Source organism: Pocillopora damicornis, chromosome 10 (assembly GCF_964200805.1).
Source record: "Pocillopora damicornis chromosome 10, jaPocDami1.2, whole genome shotgun sequence".
NCBI lineage: Eukaryota > Metazoa > Cnidaria > Anthozoa > Scleractinia > Pocilloporidae > Pocillopora > Pocillopora damicornis.
Window position 1 is genome coordinate 10,166,296 of NC_142679.1, and position 20,093 is coordinate 10,186,388.

General features: G+C 38.0%; 3 protein-coding genes across 3 annotated transcripts in view; 2 read left to right on the forward strand and 1 right to left on the reverse strand.

Moving 5' to 3' along the window:
- The window catches only part of LOC113664903 (peroxisomal membrane protein PMP34), a 10,009-nt gene extending 4,370 nt beyond the window's left edge, over positions 1–5,639 (forward strand). Inside the window, exons 5-9 of the mRNA XM_027180522.2 lie at positions 725–850; positions 1,635–1,780; positions 2,970–3,068; positions 3,715–3,776; positions 3,900–5,639. Of these exons, the coding sequence (XP_027036323.2) occupies positions 725–850; positions 1,635–1,780; positions 2,970–3,068; positions 3,715–3,776; positions 3,900–4,038 (572 nt within the window). The 3' untranslated portion in view covers positions 4,039–5,639. The remainder of the gene's footprint in view (positions 1–724; positions 851–1,634; positions 1,781–2,969; positions 3,069–3,714; positions 3,777–3,899) is intronic.
- A 20-nt stretch (positions 5,640–5,659) lies between these two features.
- Positions 5,660–7,672, forward strand: LOC113664904 (membrane-associated progesterone receptor component 1). Its single transcript, XM_027180523.2, has one exon. The coding sequence runs from the start codon at positions 6,455–6,457 to the stop codon at positions 7,145–7,147; it is 693 nt and encodes a 230-aa protein (XP_027036324.2). The 5' UTR covers positions 5,660–6,454; the 3' UTR covers positions 7,148–7,672.
- Positions 7,673–8,480: 808 nt separating this feature from the next.
- On the reverse strand, positions 8,481–18,381 carry LOC113664902 (nudC domain-containing protein 3). The gene is made up of 6 exons (XM_027180521.2): positions 17,867–18,381; positions 15,434–15,577; positions 12,719–12,888; positions 11,959–12,197; positions 11,281–11,558; positions 8,481–9,637 (listed from the first exon to the last, which is right to left on the reverse strand). The coding sequence occupies exons 1-6, from the start codon at positions 18,047–18,049 to the stop codon at positions 9,533–9,535; spliced, it is 1,119 nt and encodes a 372-aa protein (XP_027036322.1). The 5' UTR covers positions 18,050–18,381; the 3' UTR covers positions 8,481–9,532.
- Positions 18,382–20,093: the final 1,712 nt, after the last annotated feature.

The window sequence follows — 20,093 nt, forward strand, 5'->3', positions numbered from 1 at the left end:
GAAAAAAAAGTGCAGAAAAAAATTGATGAAAATGCACCATGCAGAACTCTGGCAGTGAGGTGCACAAAAAGGAGTTTAGCGCAACCCACAAACATTCTTTTCACTTTTGTTCATTTTACTTTCAAGATGGACTGTGGAAAAAAGGAGGGACTGCTTGTAGATAACAGCCAACTGAAAACTATGTTTACTCAACCACAATGTATTTGTCTTAATTAGCTTACAATTAGCTCCCCCCCTTTTTTTATCATAAACTGAGTGAAGTGCACTATGAGTCACAAGATCCTTTTGAAGGTCAGGGTTTTTGGTAAACTTGGAATGAACTGATTCCAAACACCAGTCAGTTGTACCCCACACCCCACCTTGATTTTAAGTCTCATCCTGCATGCCACCAAATGTAACAATCTTATGAATAAAACTTGGATGTGGATTGTGTCAACTGACAAAGTTGACACACTTTTTTACGTAAACTGAACTAAGTTTGATCTGGATAATTTTTTTAGCATAATCATGATCTGGCTTTTGATGTGCAGTCTTCCTCCAGATGTGTCCTTTATTTGCTCTATGGCTCAGTCAGTCTTTGGTAATTTACACAACACATTTCTTTAAGGTTTTTTTTTTGCAGAGTTTCACTGCCTCTCTTGTTATTTGGTGATAAATGTGAACCAAAGCATATTCTTGATGTACAGGCTGCTACCATATTAATATTTACTGCTTCCTTTTTCAGGAATTGTAAATGTTCTTATGACAACGCCCCTATGGGTTGTAAATACCCGCTTAAAATTACAAGGAGCAAAATTTAGGACTCAGGAAATTGAATGTTCAAAAACAGCAAAATACAAAGGAATTATTGGTAAGTACATTGTTCATAGTCTATGCAAAGTAGTTTACCAGAGGTGACTGCATCCAAAAATTACCTGGGTTGAGCAAGCAAACAAATAGCAAAACTTTGCTTTGAAAGCAAGAATTTTTTTTTACCTCGTTTTGAGTATCATGACATTCTTTATGGGCTAAGTTAGTGAGGTTTTAAAAACATCATTGCTTGGACTGAAAAAGTTGTGTGGCTATTCTTTCAATGCGAAACCAATACAGATATGGGTACAACTTAATTTATTATAACTGCTTTGCCCAACTTGTTTAGATGTAGAGGGTAGACTTACAGTGCATTTTTAATGAACTGTTACACCTTTATTAACAATAAATTGAAAAATGTATTGAGTGAGGGTAAATGAAAATGGTAGAAAAATTCCATTGGGTTGTTCTGAGCTACATGTTCAAATGAAAACTGATTTCTATTGACTCAGAGCTATTGGCACAAGAGCTGATGGCAAACCAGTAGACTTAAAATTTGGACCCAGACATTGTGGTTGAGTGTCTCGCTGATTCTCGCTGTTCTTGTTGTTAAAATGAAAATCTTTGTTTGTTTTGATCTTTGTAAGACCAAGTGCCAAAGAACTTATCTTTTAATTTCACTTCTTTAATATTGGTTTTTCATGACTTTTTTAATTAACATTTTCTGAATATGGTTTTGCGTCCTTGGTATTGCCCTGGCCTTTTACGCAAGCAACATTAATTTTGTAGCTTTACTAGTAGGACTGATATGCACATAAATGATGCTTTGATATGTTGGTTTACAGATGGATTGAAAAGGATTTGCAAAGAAGAAGGAGTGATGTCCCTTTGGAGCGGTACAGGGCCATCCCTTGTTTTAGCTGGTAATCCAGCTATTCAATTTATGGTGTATGAGGGTATAAAGAAGTTTTTGATGACTGAAGATAACAAGGTCAGTGCACATACAACATCATCTTTGCATTTTTTCAATTATGTATATCATATGTTTTTTTATTGGGGGTTATGGATAAAAGATAGAGACATAGTTTACAGTCTTGTTAGTAAGAAAGGAAACAAGTTGAGAGAACAAGGTGGAATGTTAAGTGAGTGATGGATCTTTCTAGTACTCGGCAGATAACAAAAAAATTTCCCTTCAGTCTCCATCAGCTACAGTGACATTTTATTATAATGTACACTTTCTGTCCCTTGCTGATGTGGAGCCTGAAATGCTAATTATTTTACCGACAAGAGACGACAATTGAAAAGGGAATCCATCTTTACAAGCAATTACTATATATTGTATATTTTGTTCGGTTGTTTCATTACGCAGTGACCATGTTGTTTTGAAACTGACTCTGTCATTGAGTTCGCCAGGGTTGTCAAAACGTCAGTCCTGCGAGAACGTCAGCAGAGACGTTTTTCAGACTCGGACGGCAACCAGAAGTAGAATAAGACTAATTGTAGCGCTTTAATGCCAAGGTATCTACCGTAAGGTCGTTTTTTTAGCACCTCAAACCAAATTGTGCTGAGCATAAAGTTGTAGTGAGCACTAGGAATGAGAACATTTAACTTCCAGCTGCCATCCGTGTCTTTAAAAACGATTTTGCCTGAGCAGTCCTTTTTACTGTTATCGAGACGATCAGACTACACGATCACTAAATCGTCTTCAGTTTCATTTTCTGTTATTGTACACAGTCTATTGCATCTTTGGTAAAGTATTAGGCTATCAACTATAGTCTTTTTTATTTTTGGAGGTTGAATTACTACCATGTGATATTGATCGTGTGGCTCTGCTCCTGAACAGTGTTAGGCAAGCCATTTATTACATTCACACCTTGAATCTGACGAAAATCCTATGACCTGTAAGACCATTATAAATTAAGCGGGGTGGGTGTGACAGATTCATGTAAACACAGTGAAAATTTTAAAGCATTTTACTGAACTTCGATGGATAATGTACATGCTCAGAAAACAATCATCAGAACCGTAATGACATAGTTGGGAAGATGCGTGAGGTGAAACAACAGATTTGTAAACAAAAATTGCTTTTTCCGCGATAAGTAAACATCACTTAAACTTTTTGTCTCTAGTTAGTACAGATCTGCTGTGCGGTTGTTCTAAGACTCATGTTTTACTTTCAGACTCTTAAAAAGAGACAATATTTTGCTGTAGGCGCAATTGCTAAAGCTGTGGCTACTATTCTTACCTATCCACTCCAAGTGGCTCAGTGCAAGCAGCGAGTAAGTGTTACAATGTATGTAGTGTGGTGTCTGTGAGCAGTTTCAAGGGGAGCTGCTTACGTAGCCCACACACGATGAACAGAAGCAAAGCAGGGTCCATCGGCTTGCGTCGTTGTGGAAGCCGGGAGACCAGTAGCAATATTCTGTGAACTTCGTAGTGGGCCTTGCCTACCATTAAGTCTCTATGGCTGAAGGGAGAGTATCTGGGCACGGAATCCGAAGGTCTGAAGTTCGATTCCTCGTGTGGACTAAGAATTTTTTGTTTGTCCTACGCTCATGACATGACGAAAAACATCGTTCTCTATTTCTTTACTAAGCTTAAAACTTACCATCTTTCTTAATCTATATACAAAATACGACGCTATCGACATTGCTGATCCTAGCAGTATACAGGACGCGTGTCATATAAGAACTTCTTAATAAGCTTTGCCCACCATATAGAGTCTCTGTTTCTGAGAGGTCCGAGGTTCGATTCCTCATAGGAACTCAGAATTTTTTCTTCGTCCCACGCACGTGACAAGACAGTAAACATCTTTCCCCAATATTATACGCGCTATTCCTTGAAACATTACGGGACAGGCTTAATATTTTGTGTGCCATTTTTCTTGTTGTTATGTATGCTAACTGAAGATACTTTTATTTTTAGTCTGGAATCAAGGCGCCAAGTGGAAAGGCAGACATCCTGTCTCTTTTGGCGAGACTTGTGAGGTATGACACTTTGTTTTGACTTCATTTGTTCCAGTTGTGGTGGGTTTTACACAGCAGTGCTTGTTTGTGATTACAACGTTGAGTAACAACTAGTTGTGAAGTGCGACTTTGTTTGTTTTGCAGGGAACAAGGCTTTAAAGGACTTTATAAAGGACTAGAGGCTAAGTTGCTTCAAACTGTTGCAACTGCAGCTTTGATGTTTGTTGCTTATGAAAAAATAGCTGCGTTTATTTTTAGTTTACTTCGGAGGACCTCAAGATGAACAATGAGAACATGAATTTGAAACAATGGTCACTGGCTCCATAGTGAGTTGAGTGAGGCCTTCTCCACACGATACTTTTTAAAATCGGTTCCTTTTTTCTCGTTTGGAGTCTTCCGTTCACATTCACATGGCGTTTTCGGGCATCTTAAACGAAGGATTTTAAATCCGGTTCCCGAAGAGGAACTTTTTGGACGAACAAAAGCGGAGGATTTCGGATAAGATGGTGTCATCATTGATCTAGTCTACTTTAACCTGGTTCACGTTTCCTAAGTGAAAATCAATATGGCGGGTAGTGAACGTATGTCATTATTATTACAGCTAAATTCAAGTTCAGTAGCTTGATCTCCAATTCGTCATCTGTCCAAATGTTTTGTTTTAAAAACGGAGGAAAAATTCCGTTTTCCAATATATCCAGATACGTCTTTAAGGGGCCTGAATGTCGTCAAGCTGAGACTGATCTGCGCCAAATATTATCCACAGACTGTACGGTGGCTATGGGCAGGGTACTGATGTTTTCATCCGGCTTATAAAGTTTGCCTCAAAGAGAGGACTTACACTTAATAAGATTCTTTTTCGTTTTTCATTTTTTTCAAGCTGGGATTCAGTTTTTTAGCCCAGCTTGGTTTAAGTCCTTGTCTGTAGATTAAACGTCGTAAATTCCTAGTTCTGGGATCTTTTATTAAGTCTTTTTCAAAGGGGCTGGCTGGGTGTAAACAACATGGAGCCCAAATCGAAGGGGAAGCATTTTCTTTTTAACGGTATTGCTGAAAACACTCGAGTGAAGGATAATAATATTAAAGCCACTTCCGGGGCAATGGAAAGTGCTTGAAGCGATTGGTTCGATCGCGAAATGCTCAACTCTGCACGTCTCTTGAGGGAAATGAACAAGAGCGATTGCTCATACAAAAATATTTTTTTCTAAAAGATTATGTCGAAAATCAACGTTATTTGCTAGTGAGAGTGTGGATATTTGTGAAGTGCATCGTGCTCAGTGTGAATGTACTGGAAGGAAAAATTAATGCAGAGAATCTGGTGTTGTAAAACGTGACCATAAGAGTCGATTCGACTGCGGGAAAGTTGTTCGTGGCAAGTTTGGGTTTGAGATGTACTTGCCTAAAGGAGAGGAAAACATTTGGAGCACAATGTGCGTGAAGGCTTTTGTGGGAAGCGTGTAGAATACATTTAGAACCCACCGTGTTATGTTTTACTATGTTTTTTTGTGAAAGCTTGTGAAAGGGAGTGGCTTCCGAGTGTTTTCATTGTCGAGAATCATTTAACCCTTTAACTCCCGGTTCAAATTTGTCATTCTCCTTACTGTCAACTATACAATTCTAATAATGTTATTTCAGAGAATTTTGTATTGGGTCAATTTATTATCCCCAAATTGATATTTTTCTTTATTCTCATCACTCATCTGGTTGATATTGTATCGATATCGTAAGGAGAAAATTCTCTCTTGGTCACTCATGGGAGTTAAAGGGTTAAATATTTTTGGAATTGATGGGGATGACAATTCAAAAGAGATCAAGGCTAAAATGAAGTGCCAACTATTGCAATTCTTATTCTAAATATTCCTTTTAATAAATGACTTTTTGGTTGTATATGGCACAACATGATGTTTACCACTATCCCGTTGTCAGAGGAAAATCTAATGGTACCCGAACATGACCGTTACAAAAGCTTGAATGGCGTATGAGTTCCCAAAAGGATGATGAAGTAACGCATGTCGTGACTCCGTCCCCAACAAGAATGAACGTCACTGCGTTTCCTGAGTTAAGCTTCTTTGTCGGACATGACCTATGGAATTTGACGTTGTGTTCCCGATGTCAACTTGTTTTCCGGTGTACGTGCATGCGAACATACGTAAGCATCAACGGGGCACACTCTTTCCGATTGCACAATTTTTTTTTGTTAAAAACATGTTCCTGTTTCTTACATAAATGCAATATGGTGTCTTTTTGAAGTGAATAGCTATTTTCCATATTGGTTTAACTTGACAACTTCCGTCGGTTGCGTGGGATGTTTATAACAGAGGAAATCGATTCGATCAAGTGCAGTAAGACACTCAAGCCCTCCCTGAATGCTCGCTACTAACGGCATCGCCGTGGGATGTGAGGTTAAACATCAAATTACAAACGTACAAAGTCCAAGTGTGTTCAAATTCAATTCATGTACACCGTGAGGTATAGTTGTTAACCAGCACGTGAACAAAAGGTCAGGATTGTGTGATGAGGGACGGGGCATTCCACCGGAAACTTTGTCATCCGTGACAGATGAAAAAGTCACGTGGTCACAATCCTGTCGAGTGTTGCCATTGTTAAAGTTTGTAAACAGAGCGTAATATGCACTTTCAAATTGATTGCAACACTGGTAACATCCCGGTGTTAACATTGAAAAGTCGAATCACGGCATCACGATGAACGAGTGGATGATATCTGGATATAAGGTTCGTTTTAAATCCCACGAAGGCGATGTTTATGGTCGTTTGTACGACATACTAACTTGGCTTGTACAAGTACATTTAGATGCTTTGTGTTTGTTTGGCTCGATCTTGTTAACCCTTCAAGTTACATGGAAGAAATTTTTTTCTTCTACGCAACAAGAAGTGATTAACAGAGATGAATTTCTGCCTGCTCACGACTTTGAAAATCGCTCGTTCACTGTTAGCGAGTTACGGCAATACGACGGTATCCAAGATCAGAGGATATATTTTGCGGTTAACGGCAAAGTGTTTGATGCCACATACACAAAGGACATTCAGTATTTTATGGATGGACCGTTCACTCATCTTGCTGGTCGAGATGCCAGCCGGGCTTTAGCAACCTTTTCTCTCAATGAAAAGTTAACGAACAAATCCGAAATTGACGACTTGTCAGATCTCAATCCACTTCAAATGGACAGCCTCTTTCACTGGGAAATGCAGTGTGTAGAGAGATATCCCTGTGTGGGAAGACTTGTCAGAAGTCATCAGCCACGTGCTCTTCAAAATGCTTGCATGAGAACAATACGCGGTTGTATAGGTGAACTGGGAGGTACTGCGAGAAATAAGGCAGTTGATGAACTTCCATTACCGAGACCTGTCAAAAATCAAATCATATCTATGAGATAATAATTTTGGGACTGTATTACTGCCGGTGTATAAGGCAGTCTATACTCAACCGGTCAGGCTGGCCAATCAGATTTTTAAAACAAAACTTAAGCCGGCGGCAATTCTCTGGAAATTTTGCGGCGGACTTTTCGCCGTAATGAAACAGCAGAATAGTAAAATTCTTGCCTTCACGGGATGTGAACCTTTTGTATCAAAAGAAATCGAAAGGCTACAAGGTTTTTGTTTTGCCTCACCACAATCTTGCGTGGCCTATCAGGTGGAACTCTGCCATCTTGTTTTGGTAGTGAAGGGGCTGTGCCATTTGTAATCAATGTTTACACGGGATAATAGTGGCATTAATCCAAGACTGGATGAATGCAATTTGTAAAAACACAAATTACGTGTAGAAAGGTAGAGAATCGAGACTGATTCAGTTCGTTCAAATATTCGAAACAGTTAGCAGCTGCACACCAGGCTTAATAGTGTATAAAGTATTTTTAGATCTTAAATTTCAATAACAATAAAAAACAATAAAGAAAGATTAAAGAGGAACGTTGTCGTAAATTCCAGTAGAAGGGTTAAACAAAGGGCACTCAGCAGCGGAAAAAACCCTAAAAATAACACAGTACTTTTTAGCAATAAGAAGCAAACTATAAATTGCTACTTTGAAGTTTTCCGATGAGACCAACATTTAATAATAAAAAGCCAAATGTTCTTATTGTTCAGTGAAAAGGCATTTCTATCCACAAAGCGTTCGACCCCTTTCTTGCGGTCAGTTGCGTAAGAAGGAAACCGCAATCCACAATGGCTAATTTCGAACTTCAAAAGCTCATATTTTGTTAAGCGACCGGAAAGAAACCCTTGAATAAACAAAGGAAGCAAAAACTTGTTGGCTAGTTCAAATCGAAGGGAAAACCTGTCGTTTAGTCCGAGTGAGTTGCTGTCGAAAACATCCCCACTAAGGATGTGGCAAATTGTGAATTTTAACCTCAATCGAACAAGATCCCCATATACACTGCCAGGATTACGATGAATCCAATGAAGCTGGCCTTTAAAACAACAGACACAAACATCGTGATGTGGTTAGTACTTTCGAAAGGAGGCAATTGTCATTTGATGTTGTAGTTGAATAACCGGAAAGAGAAAGCGGCGAACAGAACGCTAGAGTAGATGGGAAGGAAGACAGACGAATATATACTTCACAACAAAAAGTGATGAAGATAAACTCAAACTCGGTCCTCTATCCCTCTCTTAACTGAATTCAAAGCCTTGTTTCACGTGGTAGATAACTGATCGAAGGGACCACTGCCACTCACATACGTCATAATAATTCAAATGTTCTCAGACAACAAGCTTAAAGGGCTCTTAAGCCGCTGTTAGCTTTAATTATGGATATGTGGTGTGATGATGAATTCAACAGAAGACAAGGCGACACAATTTGAGGGAACTTTCAATTTAGACACAAAAGAAGTAATTATGTGTAGCAGTCACGTAAACCACTTTAAAAGACACGTCGTAGAGGGAGTATTATTCCTATTGCATTATATCTTCACATTTATTCCTTAGTTAAATTTATTAAGATCTCGGTATTTGGGTTCGACGAAGAAGAACACATGCAGTCGTATGGTTCTCGGAATCAATCCCGAAGGAGTCCACGAGGTTGTCCTGCTGGCATCTACTTCGATGCTGTTAAGTTTCAGTATGTCACTATCCTAGACTGGCTGACGTACTACAGATGGCTTCCATCTCCTCTTATGCCTGTTGGACAGGACAAGGAGAGGGAACCTGGTGTCGCCAGTGATTTTGATGCCCAATCTTCCCCTCCAGCGTCTCGTGAAGAAACTTGACGAAAAATCTCACTTCATTAAGAGTTAATAACAGTATACTACTAAATTTCAACAAATATTTCTCATTTGTGAGTAATTACCAACAGCTACTGTCACATTTTGTTACATTTTCTGCATAGATAGTTTCTGTCTTTCGGCTCATCTCGTGTCTGATGTAATTAACAAACGGACCGAACGTCCTTGCATGCATACTTTCGAGTCACAGGCTGACCGAGTGATAATTGAAACAGAAGGGTTGGATGGCTATTGGTTATACGCAACTATTTTAAAAACCCTGAACGATGAGGAAAAAAAAATCGAATGCACCTCACGAATCTTTCATTTATGCAAGTTCCCGATGATGGTAAATAACTGTTTGATTGCCAGGCTGTAAAAACATCCCGTTGAGGTAATGTAATTTACTTTGGAAAGGTAAAATTGACATTGTACAAATTTGGCAAAAAACTACCTTTCACGGTTCTTACTTTTCGAAACGGGATGGCGCATTATTTCACTTAAAGTGTTTAGATGTCTTTAAGAGCATGTTCTGTCTCCTTTCAGCGTATTAGAAGAGTTTTATTCACCCGTAACTTGGCGATATGTTCACTTTTGATGGATCGAAGTCAGTTCCCGCAAACGGCGACCCTTTGGCATTCCAAGCTTTCTTGAGAAGATCGTGGGTTTTCTGTATAAATAAAAAGGAAAGAACTCATTGATGTATCCTCAGCTACGGCCTCAAGGTTTGTTTAAATGACCAATCATAATTACAGGGAAATGAAAGACACAGGAACCACCGTGCAGCGAATTTTGCAAATTTTTTCCCCATGACTAAAAAAAAATACTATCCTGTATTGGGACGATTAATTCTAAGATTTAAAAATAATCGTAGTAAAGTAGTAATTAACTTCGTGTCATGTAGTTTTGATCTGAAATCACAGGTTTGATTTCAAATCGAACTCGCGGTGCACTCGTTCCATTTTGAAATATTGCCTACGATTTCAGACACTTCACCCAGATCAATTACCATCATAAACAACATACATACTCACACACATACACTTAACTGCGGTTAGGTAATCATAGAAAAAAAAAAAAAAAAAAGGAAAATTATAAGCATGTGGTACGAGGATACCGCATTAGCAGATTTATATGCATATTTGGAATCGCTGGAAATTTTTTCCAAAAATATGTGATACTCTCTAGCAGTTTGAAATAATTATTTAGTGGAAATTTTGCTCGGCTGTCGGGCATATGGCCAGAGGGTAATATATAGATTTAGCCAAGCCTAAAAGCGGAGCTCGCTTTTTTTCCCCGCACGTCTCAAGGGCACAACGCCTTGACCCGGCTAGGACTAGAACCCGGGTCGTCCGACTCGGAGCCCAGTGCAATGACCACTGGACTACTGGACAAAGCCGTGGCGTTGGCGTGCCCGCGGTTCAGTTGACCACGTATGTTAAAAGTAGCACCTTGTACGGTCGGTCGTACGGTCGTACGGTCGTACGGTCGTAAGTCCAAATTTTTTCAGCTTGATGGGTTACTATTAATACTACCATTTTGTATAATTATGGGACTACGCTCTGCGAGCTCCGCCATTATTCAATGCTAATTAATTCGTAGATCGCTTTTCCCTTTTTCGTTTTTGCTTTTTCTTTTTTCTATGATAACATTATTGCAATTAGGCGTACAGACATAAATATGAATGGACGAATATTTAATTTAGTTGAAAATTTACTAATTACCTAAAGTATATCAAATGAATGCGAGTGCAATGCAAGTGAATGTGGGTGAAAGCAAGATGAAAACCTTTCAAGGTTCGAGGGGATGAATGATACGCTAACAGCCTGCAGTGCAGCCGTGTCTTTGGCAAAGAGACGCCAACCTCTTCGCGATATAAGAGGCCACCAGCTCAGATATTCTTAACAATATATGGCTGGCGAAAGAAGGCAATTTTTATCAAGGAGCGATTGACCGGCAAAAGGAAGAGGGGGGTGGGCGTGGAGGGAAGGGGGGGGGGTAGGAAGAAAACTTAACCTGCCCTTATTGTCAGCTCTCTTTGTTCAACTTCTTTTTAATCACTTTAAGCACGAATAAATTGGCGACTCGGCAAAGTATCTCTACTTCATGAAGCAAACCTAACGCTATTAAAATACATAAGATGACTGCGTAACAGGTTCAATTATTCCTTTGGTTTAGAGATTTTCGAATTAGTATCATTATTTTCCCTATTTCACACCAATATAAAGTGAGCCAGATTAACACAAATTTAATTGACTTGAAATTAAAAAAATGATTCAACCAAAGGAAAATTTGAATTCATACTGTACATACCATTTCCTGACTAGTTGGTTTGCCCTGAAGTTTTTGATGATGGTCATACATAACGTGCTGAAAATCACTCTGAGTTTGTTCATCAAATTCACTTATGTCTCGTGTTGTGTCAACCTTAGTCTTGTCAATTTCGGTATCTCCTTCCAAAACAGTTGTCCAAAATCTCTCCTCTACTTTGTCCAGGCTGACAATGATCTGTTTCCCAGCCTCCAACAACCACATAGAATCTTCGCATTTTATCGGCCACTGAAGTTTTCCATCAACAAGAATAATGCTGTCTGTTGGAAATGACCAATGAATCAAAGTCATGCCGTCAGGTTATCCCGAAACTATCTCAGATTTAAAATGGGTGTACGCTTGTTCTTTGTCGATTTGAGGATATATTTGACAAATAAGACAAAAGAATCATTTTCATATAAAAAGCAGAAACTAGGAAGGATGCAACCAAATCTAGCTTTCTGCTTCTATTGATACGTATATCCACTTTATCAAAATACCATTGCACTCTTTTAAAATGATCTGAAGGAAAAAACAATTTATTTGAAATTAAAGAGCATCATTGGCCTTTTTTCAGAACAGTGTCTTATCACTGTGGAGAGCGTTTAAGGGCTTTTCCTCAAAATCTTTGGGCCTTTCACCAAGTGGCATTAAATAATTTCCCCTACAACATACATTTACCTGAATCTGGTGGGATTCCATTCTTTAACCAAACTTTCAAATGGGAGCTCTTAATTTCCACACCAACATCCCGACCTTTTGTTACTGAGCATGGCACAGGGATTTTTATTTCAATATCAGTTATAGTTTGTGACCATGCATACTTCTCAAGAACAGCTCCATTGTAACAATCAGCAGTCTTGCCAGGAACCAGACCCTTGCTCTCACTACTTGTTACGTCTTCACTTACTTGAGTGAGGCTGAAAAAATCAAAATTAGTTTAGTCTCTGATGCGTTAGCTGATTCTCCTCATGGTTAGAGAGACAATCATACTGCAAGAATCATCACCTAGCATGCAGGTTTGCATAACACATACAAACAAACATATGAACCAAAAAACAAACAAACAAAATACATTTCATTTTACCACAGCACTTCCAGAAGCAAAAGAGCACAGTAACAGTTTAGGGAGGGAAGACATATAAAAATACCACCCACCCGTTGCTCACGACCATATAATCACATTCCCAGACTCATGATTTCCAGCTCTGGCTTAGCTGAATTTTGCCTGAAATCTGCCTTGATGACCAGTACAGCAAACAAAACAGCACAGAAAAAAAGGTTTCTGTGTAGAATTGAGGACGAGTGTGTATGTGTACTTAAGACATGTCCTACCAAATTTTGTTCATGTAAAGCTTTACAAGGCAACAAACAATTAGCAAGAAGCAAAAAAAAAGATGAAAAACAATAAGTAAATCAAGAAACACAATAATTGATACACCTTGTTGGCTTGGAACTTGATGTTGAAGCAGCACTTAATGTCTTTTCAGTAGTACATGCAGGAAGTTGGGTGTGGCCCTTGTCACTGGTGGGTGATGTTTCTACCTCACATGAAGTGATTGCTGGAGATATATCTGTATCAGATGAGGCCATAGGAGCAGATAGACTTGTCTACAGAGATAGAAAATTAATATTCAGCTTTAACAGCTCCTCTGTTTGGATGCTCTATCCTCCTTGGAAAAAAATTGCCATTTTTCTCTCTTTAACAAAACATTGGCATCCATAGCATGCAAGAGTTTTTTTTTTTAGCTGGGTGAGTTGAGATTGGACACTTTGTGTTCCTAATGTTTTTATAACTTTTAAAAGAACGAAAATATTGCATTAGAGAAAAGAGGAAAAACATAGTTTATCTAAATTCACACTGGTATTTTGTGGTCTATTGTCTAAATACTTTGGGGCAAAAATAAAATACATTGGTACCCTGCTTGCTGTAGTCTCCTTTGCAGCCGCTGTTTGGTCTTGTCTATCCCCCATTGGAGAGAGAGCCATTGCATGATGCAACCAAATAACAGTTGCAAAAGAGACTACACTTACAGCTGTTCCTCTCAAAGAAAATCAAAATTATTGTGATGGAGCGAAGTCTAATGTGGCAAAATGGAATTTGATTGGTAGAATTTAATTCAAGCATGTAAAAAATTTGCGAATGTTCATGTGGTGCAATGATTGGATATATTCTGATTGGACTTTGGACGTTGTTTTCATAGCACATGATGGAATGTAAGTTGTTTACATGTGCATTGTGGGAAAAGGAGTGGAAAAACACATCTCAACTTTAAAATGGTACAATAACAATAAATGTGAACCTTTTGAATCCCAATAAATCTCACCTTCACCCAACGAGGCTCTTACAGAGGCCAAAATAATAACACTTATCAAATGAGCTCAAATTTCTGGTTAATGTCATTCTTTGTGCACAGCCCTCTGATTCCATGACATCATTTACAAGAAAAAATACCCAACACTGTGATTGGTCCATGATATCCAAATGCCATGATATGATTGATGTGAGACACATACCCTAATGTGGCAATCTGATTGGTGTGATATACATATCTTAATGTGGCAATCTGATTATTTATGTAAAAAAAATAACTCAAAAAGGGTTTTAAGTTTGCAATATTGACACTCCCTCTTCCATTTCTCCTTTTATCTACTCCTGCAAATCCTCACTCAGACAGTATTTTTCAAAATAAGTGGTAATCCTTGCATCTTCTGTGCCAAAACTGATTTTTTCTCTTAGACTTCTACAATTCCATCAACCCTTTAGCCCCAGAGAGTTACAAACATCCTAATAATATCACCCCAAATCAAACCTGAAGGTCACAAGAATAAAATACTTGTTGTAAAACAGGAAGAAATTTATCTTTCCTAAAGAAAGTAAATTGAGTGAAGGATTGTTATCACTTTGACCATGCTTTCAAGTGGTTGCCTAGCATGTGATTGATTTCTTTCTGGTTGGCTCATGTTTCACTTCTCCATAACATACAACTGAAGTTGAACACAGAGTAGTTCCTTTGGTCACAGAAAACTAGCCAAAAACTTACAATAGCACTGAATTGCTTTTGACATCTTGAATCTTTTCCAAGTGATGAGAAAAATCCATCTAACTGTGGAAGCTACCAGCTTTCCCACATTGAAATAAAAATTTCCTCTGTTATTGAAAGCATGACTCTGTTTGCCTAATTGACAGAACCCATCAGTATGAAATTATCAAACATTATATTCTAACACTATGACATTTTTGTTGGTTATACTTTGAGTAGAATTTGTATACCCCTGACACAAAAAACAATTTGAAAACTTGTGAACACTTTTTCCCACTTTACATGAACAGAAACCACACCTTCTGTCATCATTTATGACACTTTCTGTTGAAAGGCAAGCTATTCTGAAAATTTAATATGTACAAGATTATGGATTTGCTTTAGAAAGCTAATTTACCTGTTGATTAATTCACCAAATCAAGACTATCATGGAAAGAAATAATGTCCTAATTGGCACTTGAAGCATGTCAGTTTCTGCTCTAAAATGCAGGAAAATGCATCTCTGTCACTTGAGAATTTCAAATTTGTCAGGGGGAGCATGCCCACAGACCCCCCTAAGAGGCAAGGCCCAAAGGGCCTTGCTTTAAGTATGCCAGGTGGCAAATCCACATACCCTCCTGCTCCAAACCTAAATGAAACTCCTGCAGTCATTGATTTCTCAGTTCATGGGTTTATTACAAACAAAAATAATGACCAGCTCCCAGTTGGCTTCTTATTTTCACGGCTGCATGCTTATGTAGTATTCATTACTGTGAAGATCGTTTCTATAATAATTCCTTGATCTGCAGTTCGTAGGCTAGTAAATGATTTCCATATATTCAGTCATTAATATGTATACTGTTGCATTAGGATGTAAAGGATTATGGATGCTATTACTTTGAGTAAGGTATTGAGCTGTATAAACAATGACATTTTGTCAATAATTGTACCAGAAAGTTGAACACCAATTTGTATTTTAAACGCACTTAAAATTACAGCACTCAGAAGCCTCTATGAACATGTCACTCTCCCAAAAGCCTCCTTTGGACTGTGGTATATTACATTTAACAGTAGCTAGGACAACACCCTTTGTGTGACCCAGGACTGCAGGTGACAAATAAGTAGCAACTCACGTTTTCATTTGCAGCTGAAGCTCTATCAGTTGCTCTCTCTATGTCAGCACATTTTTGCTTCCCTTTTCCTGATATCTTTCCATGTGCTTGTTTTTTAGCTCCTGTTTGATTTCCAGTGACAATCTGTTGATGAGTCTTGAAGATCTGTATAAGAAACAGAAACTCTTAACTAATTCATGTTAAATAAAATTTATTATCATCACACACTACATCAGTTAACTCATGATGGCAAGGAAAAAACCTACGATTAAAGGTTAACTGATAATTTTTAAAGGAAATTGCTTATTTACTGGGCATGAAAAACATAACATTTCTTGTCAAACCAAAACCCAGAGAAATTATTCCACAAAAGTAGGAGGCAGGCATACATTTGTCCTTGGCTATACTCCTGTATCTTAAATTGTTACTTCTCTATAAAATGAATTTACATGCCACAAAATAATTTTATTAACATCTGTTTCCCATTATTCTCAAAATGGAAACAGTCAGGTTCTAAAGCTATTACACACATCATAAACAGGTTGTGAGATCTCTCCCTACCTAGTTACCTTTTTAGGTTTTTTTTTTTTTTTTTTTATATCTCCTGACATTCAAGGCCTCTAAAAAGCATCTATGTCGAAGTATCTTAGAACAGTTCTGGATGAGTCACAAGCATGGAATGTGTATGTGATCAGACAACAGAGATGAAGAGCTGAAAACTTTTGTGACAGACTTTTTGGAGCTAGGTCACTGATAACCAAATCACATTGGTGAGGGAATGTGACTTGTCTGTTAAGCAATCGTTGCCTTAATTTGGGACATCATTTGCGGAACAACAAGGCATAGCAATCACCTACTTTATACATACTCATATACATACATATACTCATATACATACATATATTGTGAGTGTAACCCACAATAATTTTCCCAGGGTTAAAGTCTATGGATACATAAAAAGATTGGATTAAGAACCCATGACTTTCAACCTTATAAGTTGCAATGGTGTTTCAATGCCCATAGTGCTAAATTAAAACCAATAAATAAACTCCATTCCATGGGATGATTCCGTCCTCTTCAATGCATATTGCAGTTTTATAGGCAGAGAATTTGTTCAGGTATTTAACAAAAGTACTCTGAAAACCTCAGAATAGACATTTCTGCCATGTAAGCTGTTTTTAGCAGATTGGAACCAAAATAAAGAAGTGAATAATCTTTGGGATTGGAACACCTATATATAAAAACATCTTAATTTCAATCCACTTATTAGCCTCACCTGAAACTATTCTAAATATATCAATCAAGTAATACAGATAATCCTGACATTCAATAAGTTGACTATTATTTAATGATGAAAACCACAAAAACTACACATTTTTTAAGTTACTGTTAAAATACAATCATGAAGTAAAGAGGAAAGGGAGAAGGGACTTTGCAACCACGGTACATGATCTTTTCTGTACATGTAAGTCATTTGAAAGGAGTAAAGACCACTTTGAATCTTTTTGAGGCATCAAATAGAAAATTAGCTTATATCCACCAGATAGTGTGATCTACAAGTATATCTAATTCTAAAAAACAACAACAAAAACAACAACAGCAATCTACACAAAGTACATGGAAGGACCCTGTATAGACTTCCCTTTTTCATTCTGGCTATATTACCTAAATCCCAATATCAGCACTATTTAGTATACAACTCCTCACTCATTCGTCAATAAACCTGACAACATTCAAATTAACACTTTTTGATGACTTCCAACAAATCCAACTATCGCTTGTCATTGATTACTGAAATACTTAACTTAATCTATCCTTTAACATGATTGGTTCTCACCATCCTGATTTGAGCACTACTTTGATAGTGTCATGCTGACAGTGTCAGTGTCATACTTGAAACTGGACAGTGCACATGCTGTTGTTGCACATTTCAATGAGTTAACTAATGATATTCAAGAAAACGTAGAATGATGGCAACTTTGCTTCTCAGGCCTTCCTCTCATCCAATTCTGTCTGTAATTGTACTGATCATTTAAAGTATCACTTGTATGATTACAGCCGGAATTCGACTTCATTCGGTCGTATTACTATTATTTATTCAACTAAATTTATCCATTTAATATCAGATGTGATAGCAGGCAATTTCAAAACCTGTCAAGAGGTAAAAACTAACACCGATCAAGTACAAAATGATTTCGAACGCAATTCAATCTAGTTTGAATGTATTTTCACCTCAATTCCATTTTCACCCAAAACATATTCACGCAGGCTTCCTACACAATATCACTTGCTTATGCAGGATGTAACTTGTATTAACTTTCAGAAATCGCGAAAAAATGTCATATATTAACATATTTTGCGCATACATGGAAGTTCATTATTCTTTAAAATCTTCGTTCTATGGAATATTTGCTGAAGATTCAACCATGTAGCGGTTAGATGAAACGTCCATACCTTTAGAACCATCTTTTCCGCTACACCTGGAGCGAATCCCACTTTGTCATCTCTATTGTGCATCACTAGAAAGAAGTCAGTCCTGCGCGCTAAAAAGCTGAAGATTGCATCTAAAAACGGTTCCACTTGTTCACAGTGCTGGAGGATTCCCATCAAAAGATCGTCAAACTTAGTAAAATCCATATTTTAACCTCACTTTCTCCCTTTGTCTGCTCGTAGTAGTATCTTCATTCCCAGTGCTCTGTCAAGCAATTAAGATGAACGAGGTTGGGAAACTGGAACGAAAACGTGAACCCAATTGCGCGAGGACGTCATAGGCGTAAACAGTTGGCTCTTCCTACACAGGGGAGTTCACAGAACTACCGGTAAGTGCACAGGCGGCCCAAGCTCCAGCTGTGAGATGATCATTTTGCACAATAACAGTCATGGCGGAATTATAGGAGTTTGTATGAGAATATTTACGACCGCTCTAAGGAATAAAACAATACGTCAAATTCTCAATAAAAATACCTCACCTTACTTCCACACCGTATCACTTGTTATCTGACCGCTTTCTCTGATGAAAAGAACCCATTTTAGCGAGTTGTCCTTTTCGAGGTTTTCAATGTTCATAAGAAAAGCCCTTTTGTTATGTACGTTGTTTAGTGCAGAAAATAATATTTCTTTTTATTTCTTCTTACGAGATGGGAAGATTGGAAGAGTATGATTATGTCTCTTCACTTTTGATGTTAAGTTAAATAATATAATAATTGTCACAAGGTCTGCAATATTGAGACAAAACGTAAGCTTTCGAACGTGTCTCACAGTCTTCATCAGTAAAGTGAGCCTGCGTTGTGCAAGTGGACTTCCAAAACAAAGCACCTTCCACTTGCAAATATTATACATAAGGGAATTTCTGAAACTAAAAACATTGAAGTACGTAAAACTGGAAAACGTAGCATTCGGAAGTAAAAGATTCTATCCTAAACATCTGAGGAGCTTCCTTCCCTCCCACGCAGGGAGCGGCGAAAGCACAAAAGAAGTGTAGGGAGAAACACTCGACTTCGTCTCGAGTTTCTCCCCACTTTTTGGACGCCCCAGCCGCTTCCTAAGCACTTTACAACGGAACAGAGCACAGTCAAGGCTTCTCTATTTGTTTTATAATAGAGAATCCGTTAAATTCCCCAGGTATTACTTTCAATTTTCAAAACAAACTTTAATTCCGAAGCAAACAACACCGTCGTCAGCATGCTCTATTAATTAAATATTCAGAGAAATGCGCGCGCCGTGATTGGTCAGCACGTACTTCACACGAGTGCACTGTTGAGATATAATGCACGCAGCCTACGTCATCGGTACGAGCGCGCGCAATTCACGATACATTTTAAAGAGAAATAAAAAAACTTGTTCCTCGAGCATTGTTGAGTTCTATAAGCCCTCGGGAATTTTTAAGAACACTCGAGAAGTGATTCTCCGCACTTCTCGAGTGTTCTTAAAAATTTTCGCGTACTTATATCACACAACAATGCACTCGACACGTTTTTTTATGTCTTTAGTACTCTCCTCAAAGTTTTCTCTTTGAGAATTTTCGTCGCTGCTCACGTTATGATAACGTAAATTACGGCGCCTGGAGTGTTTATAAACCTTTGTTGGGTTCTTCAGTTGCTATTTGCTGACTCACCTGTTTCGAAATTTAATATTCAATTAAAGAAAAACAACCACAGAAAAGTCCCGCAAAAGGTCGGACAAAGTACAATTTGGCAGATGGCGTGACAGCTTCAGCTCAGCTCTATGCTCTGTACCCTCATAGAGTACGCTCTTTCAACCAATGAAAGCGCACGTTATATCCGAACTTTATTATAAACTATCATAGAGTGCGCCCTTTAAACCAATGACAGCTCGCGTTATATCCTAACTTTATAATAATTTTATCGAGTTGCTTTTTTTTATCTTCTTAGAAAATAATCCTTCATTTTATATATCGAGATCGTTTAACGTGGCCTCTGAGACATGGGCACGTAAAAGCAACCAGACGAGAATATTAGAAAATATATATTTATGTTATTTACCGGCTAAGGGTCGGTCTGTGTGGTGAAAAACTGTGACCAAGGTATTGAAACTGCTGCCCAAAGCCGTAGGCCTCGGGCAGCATCTTCAAAACCTCCGTCACAGTTTTTCACCATGCGGACCGACCCTTAGCCGGTAAATAACATTTTTTTTTTAACTTAACGAAATTATTTCCAAAAGA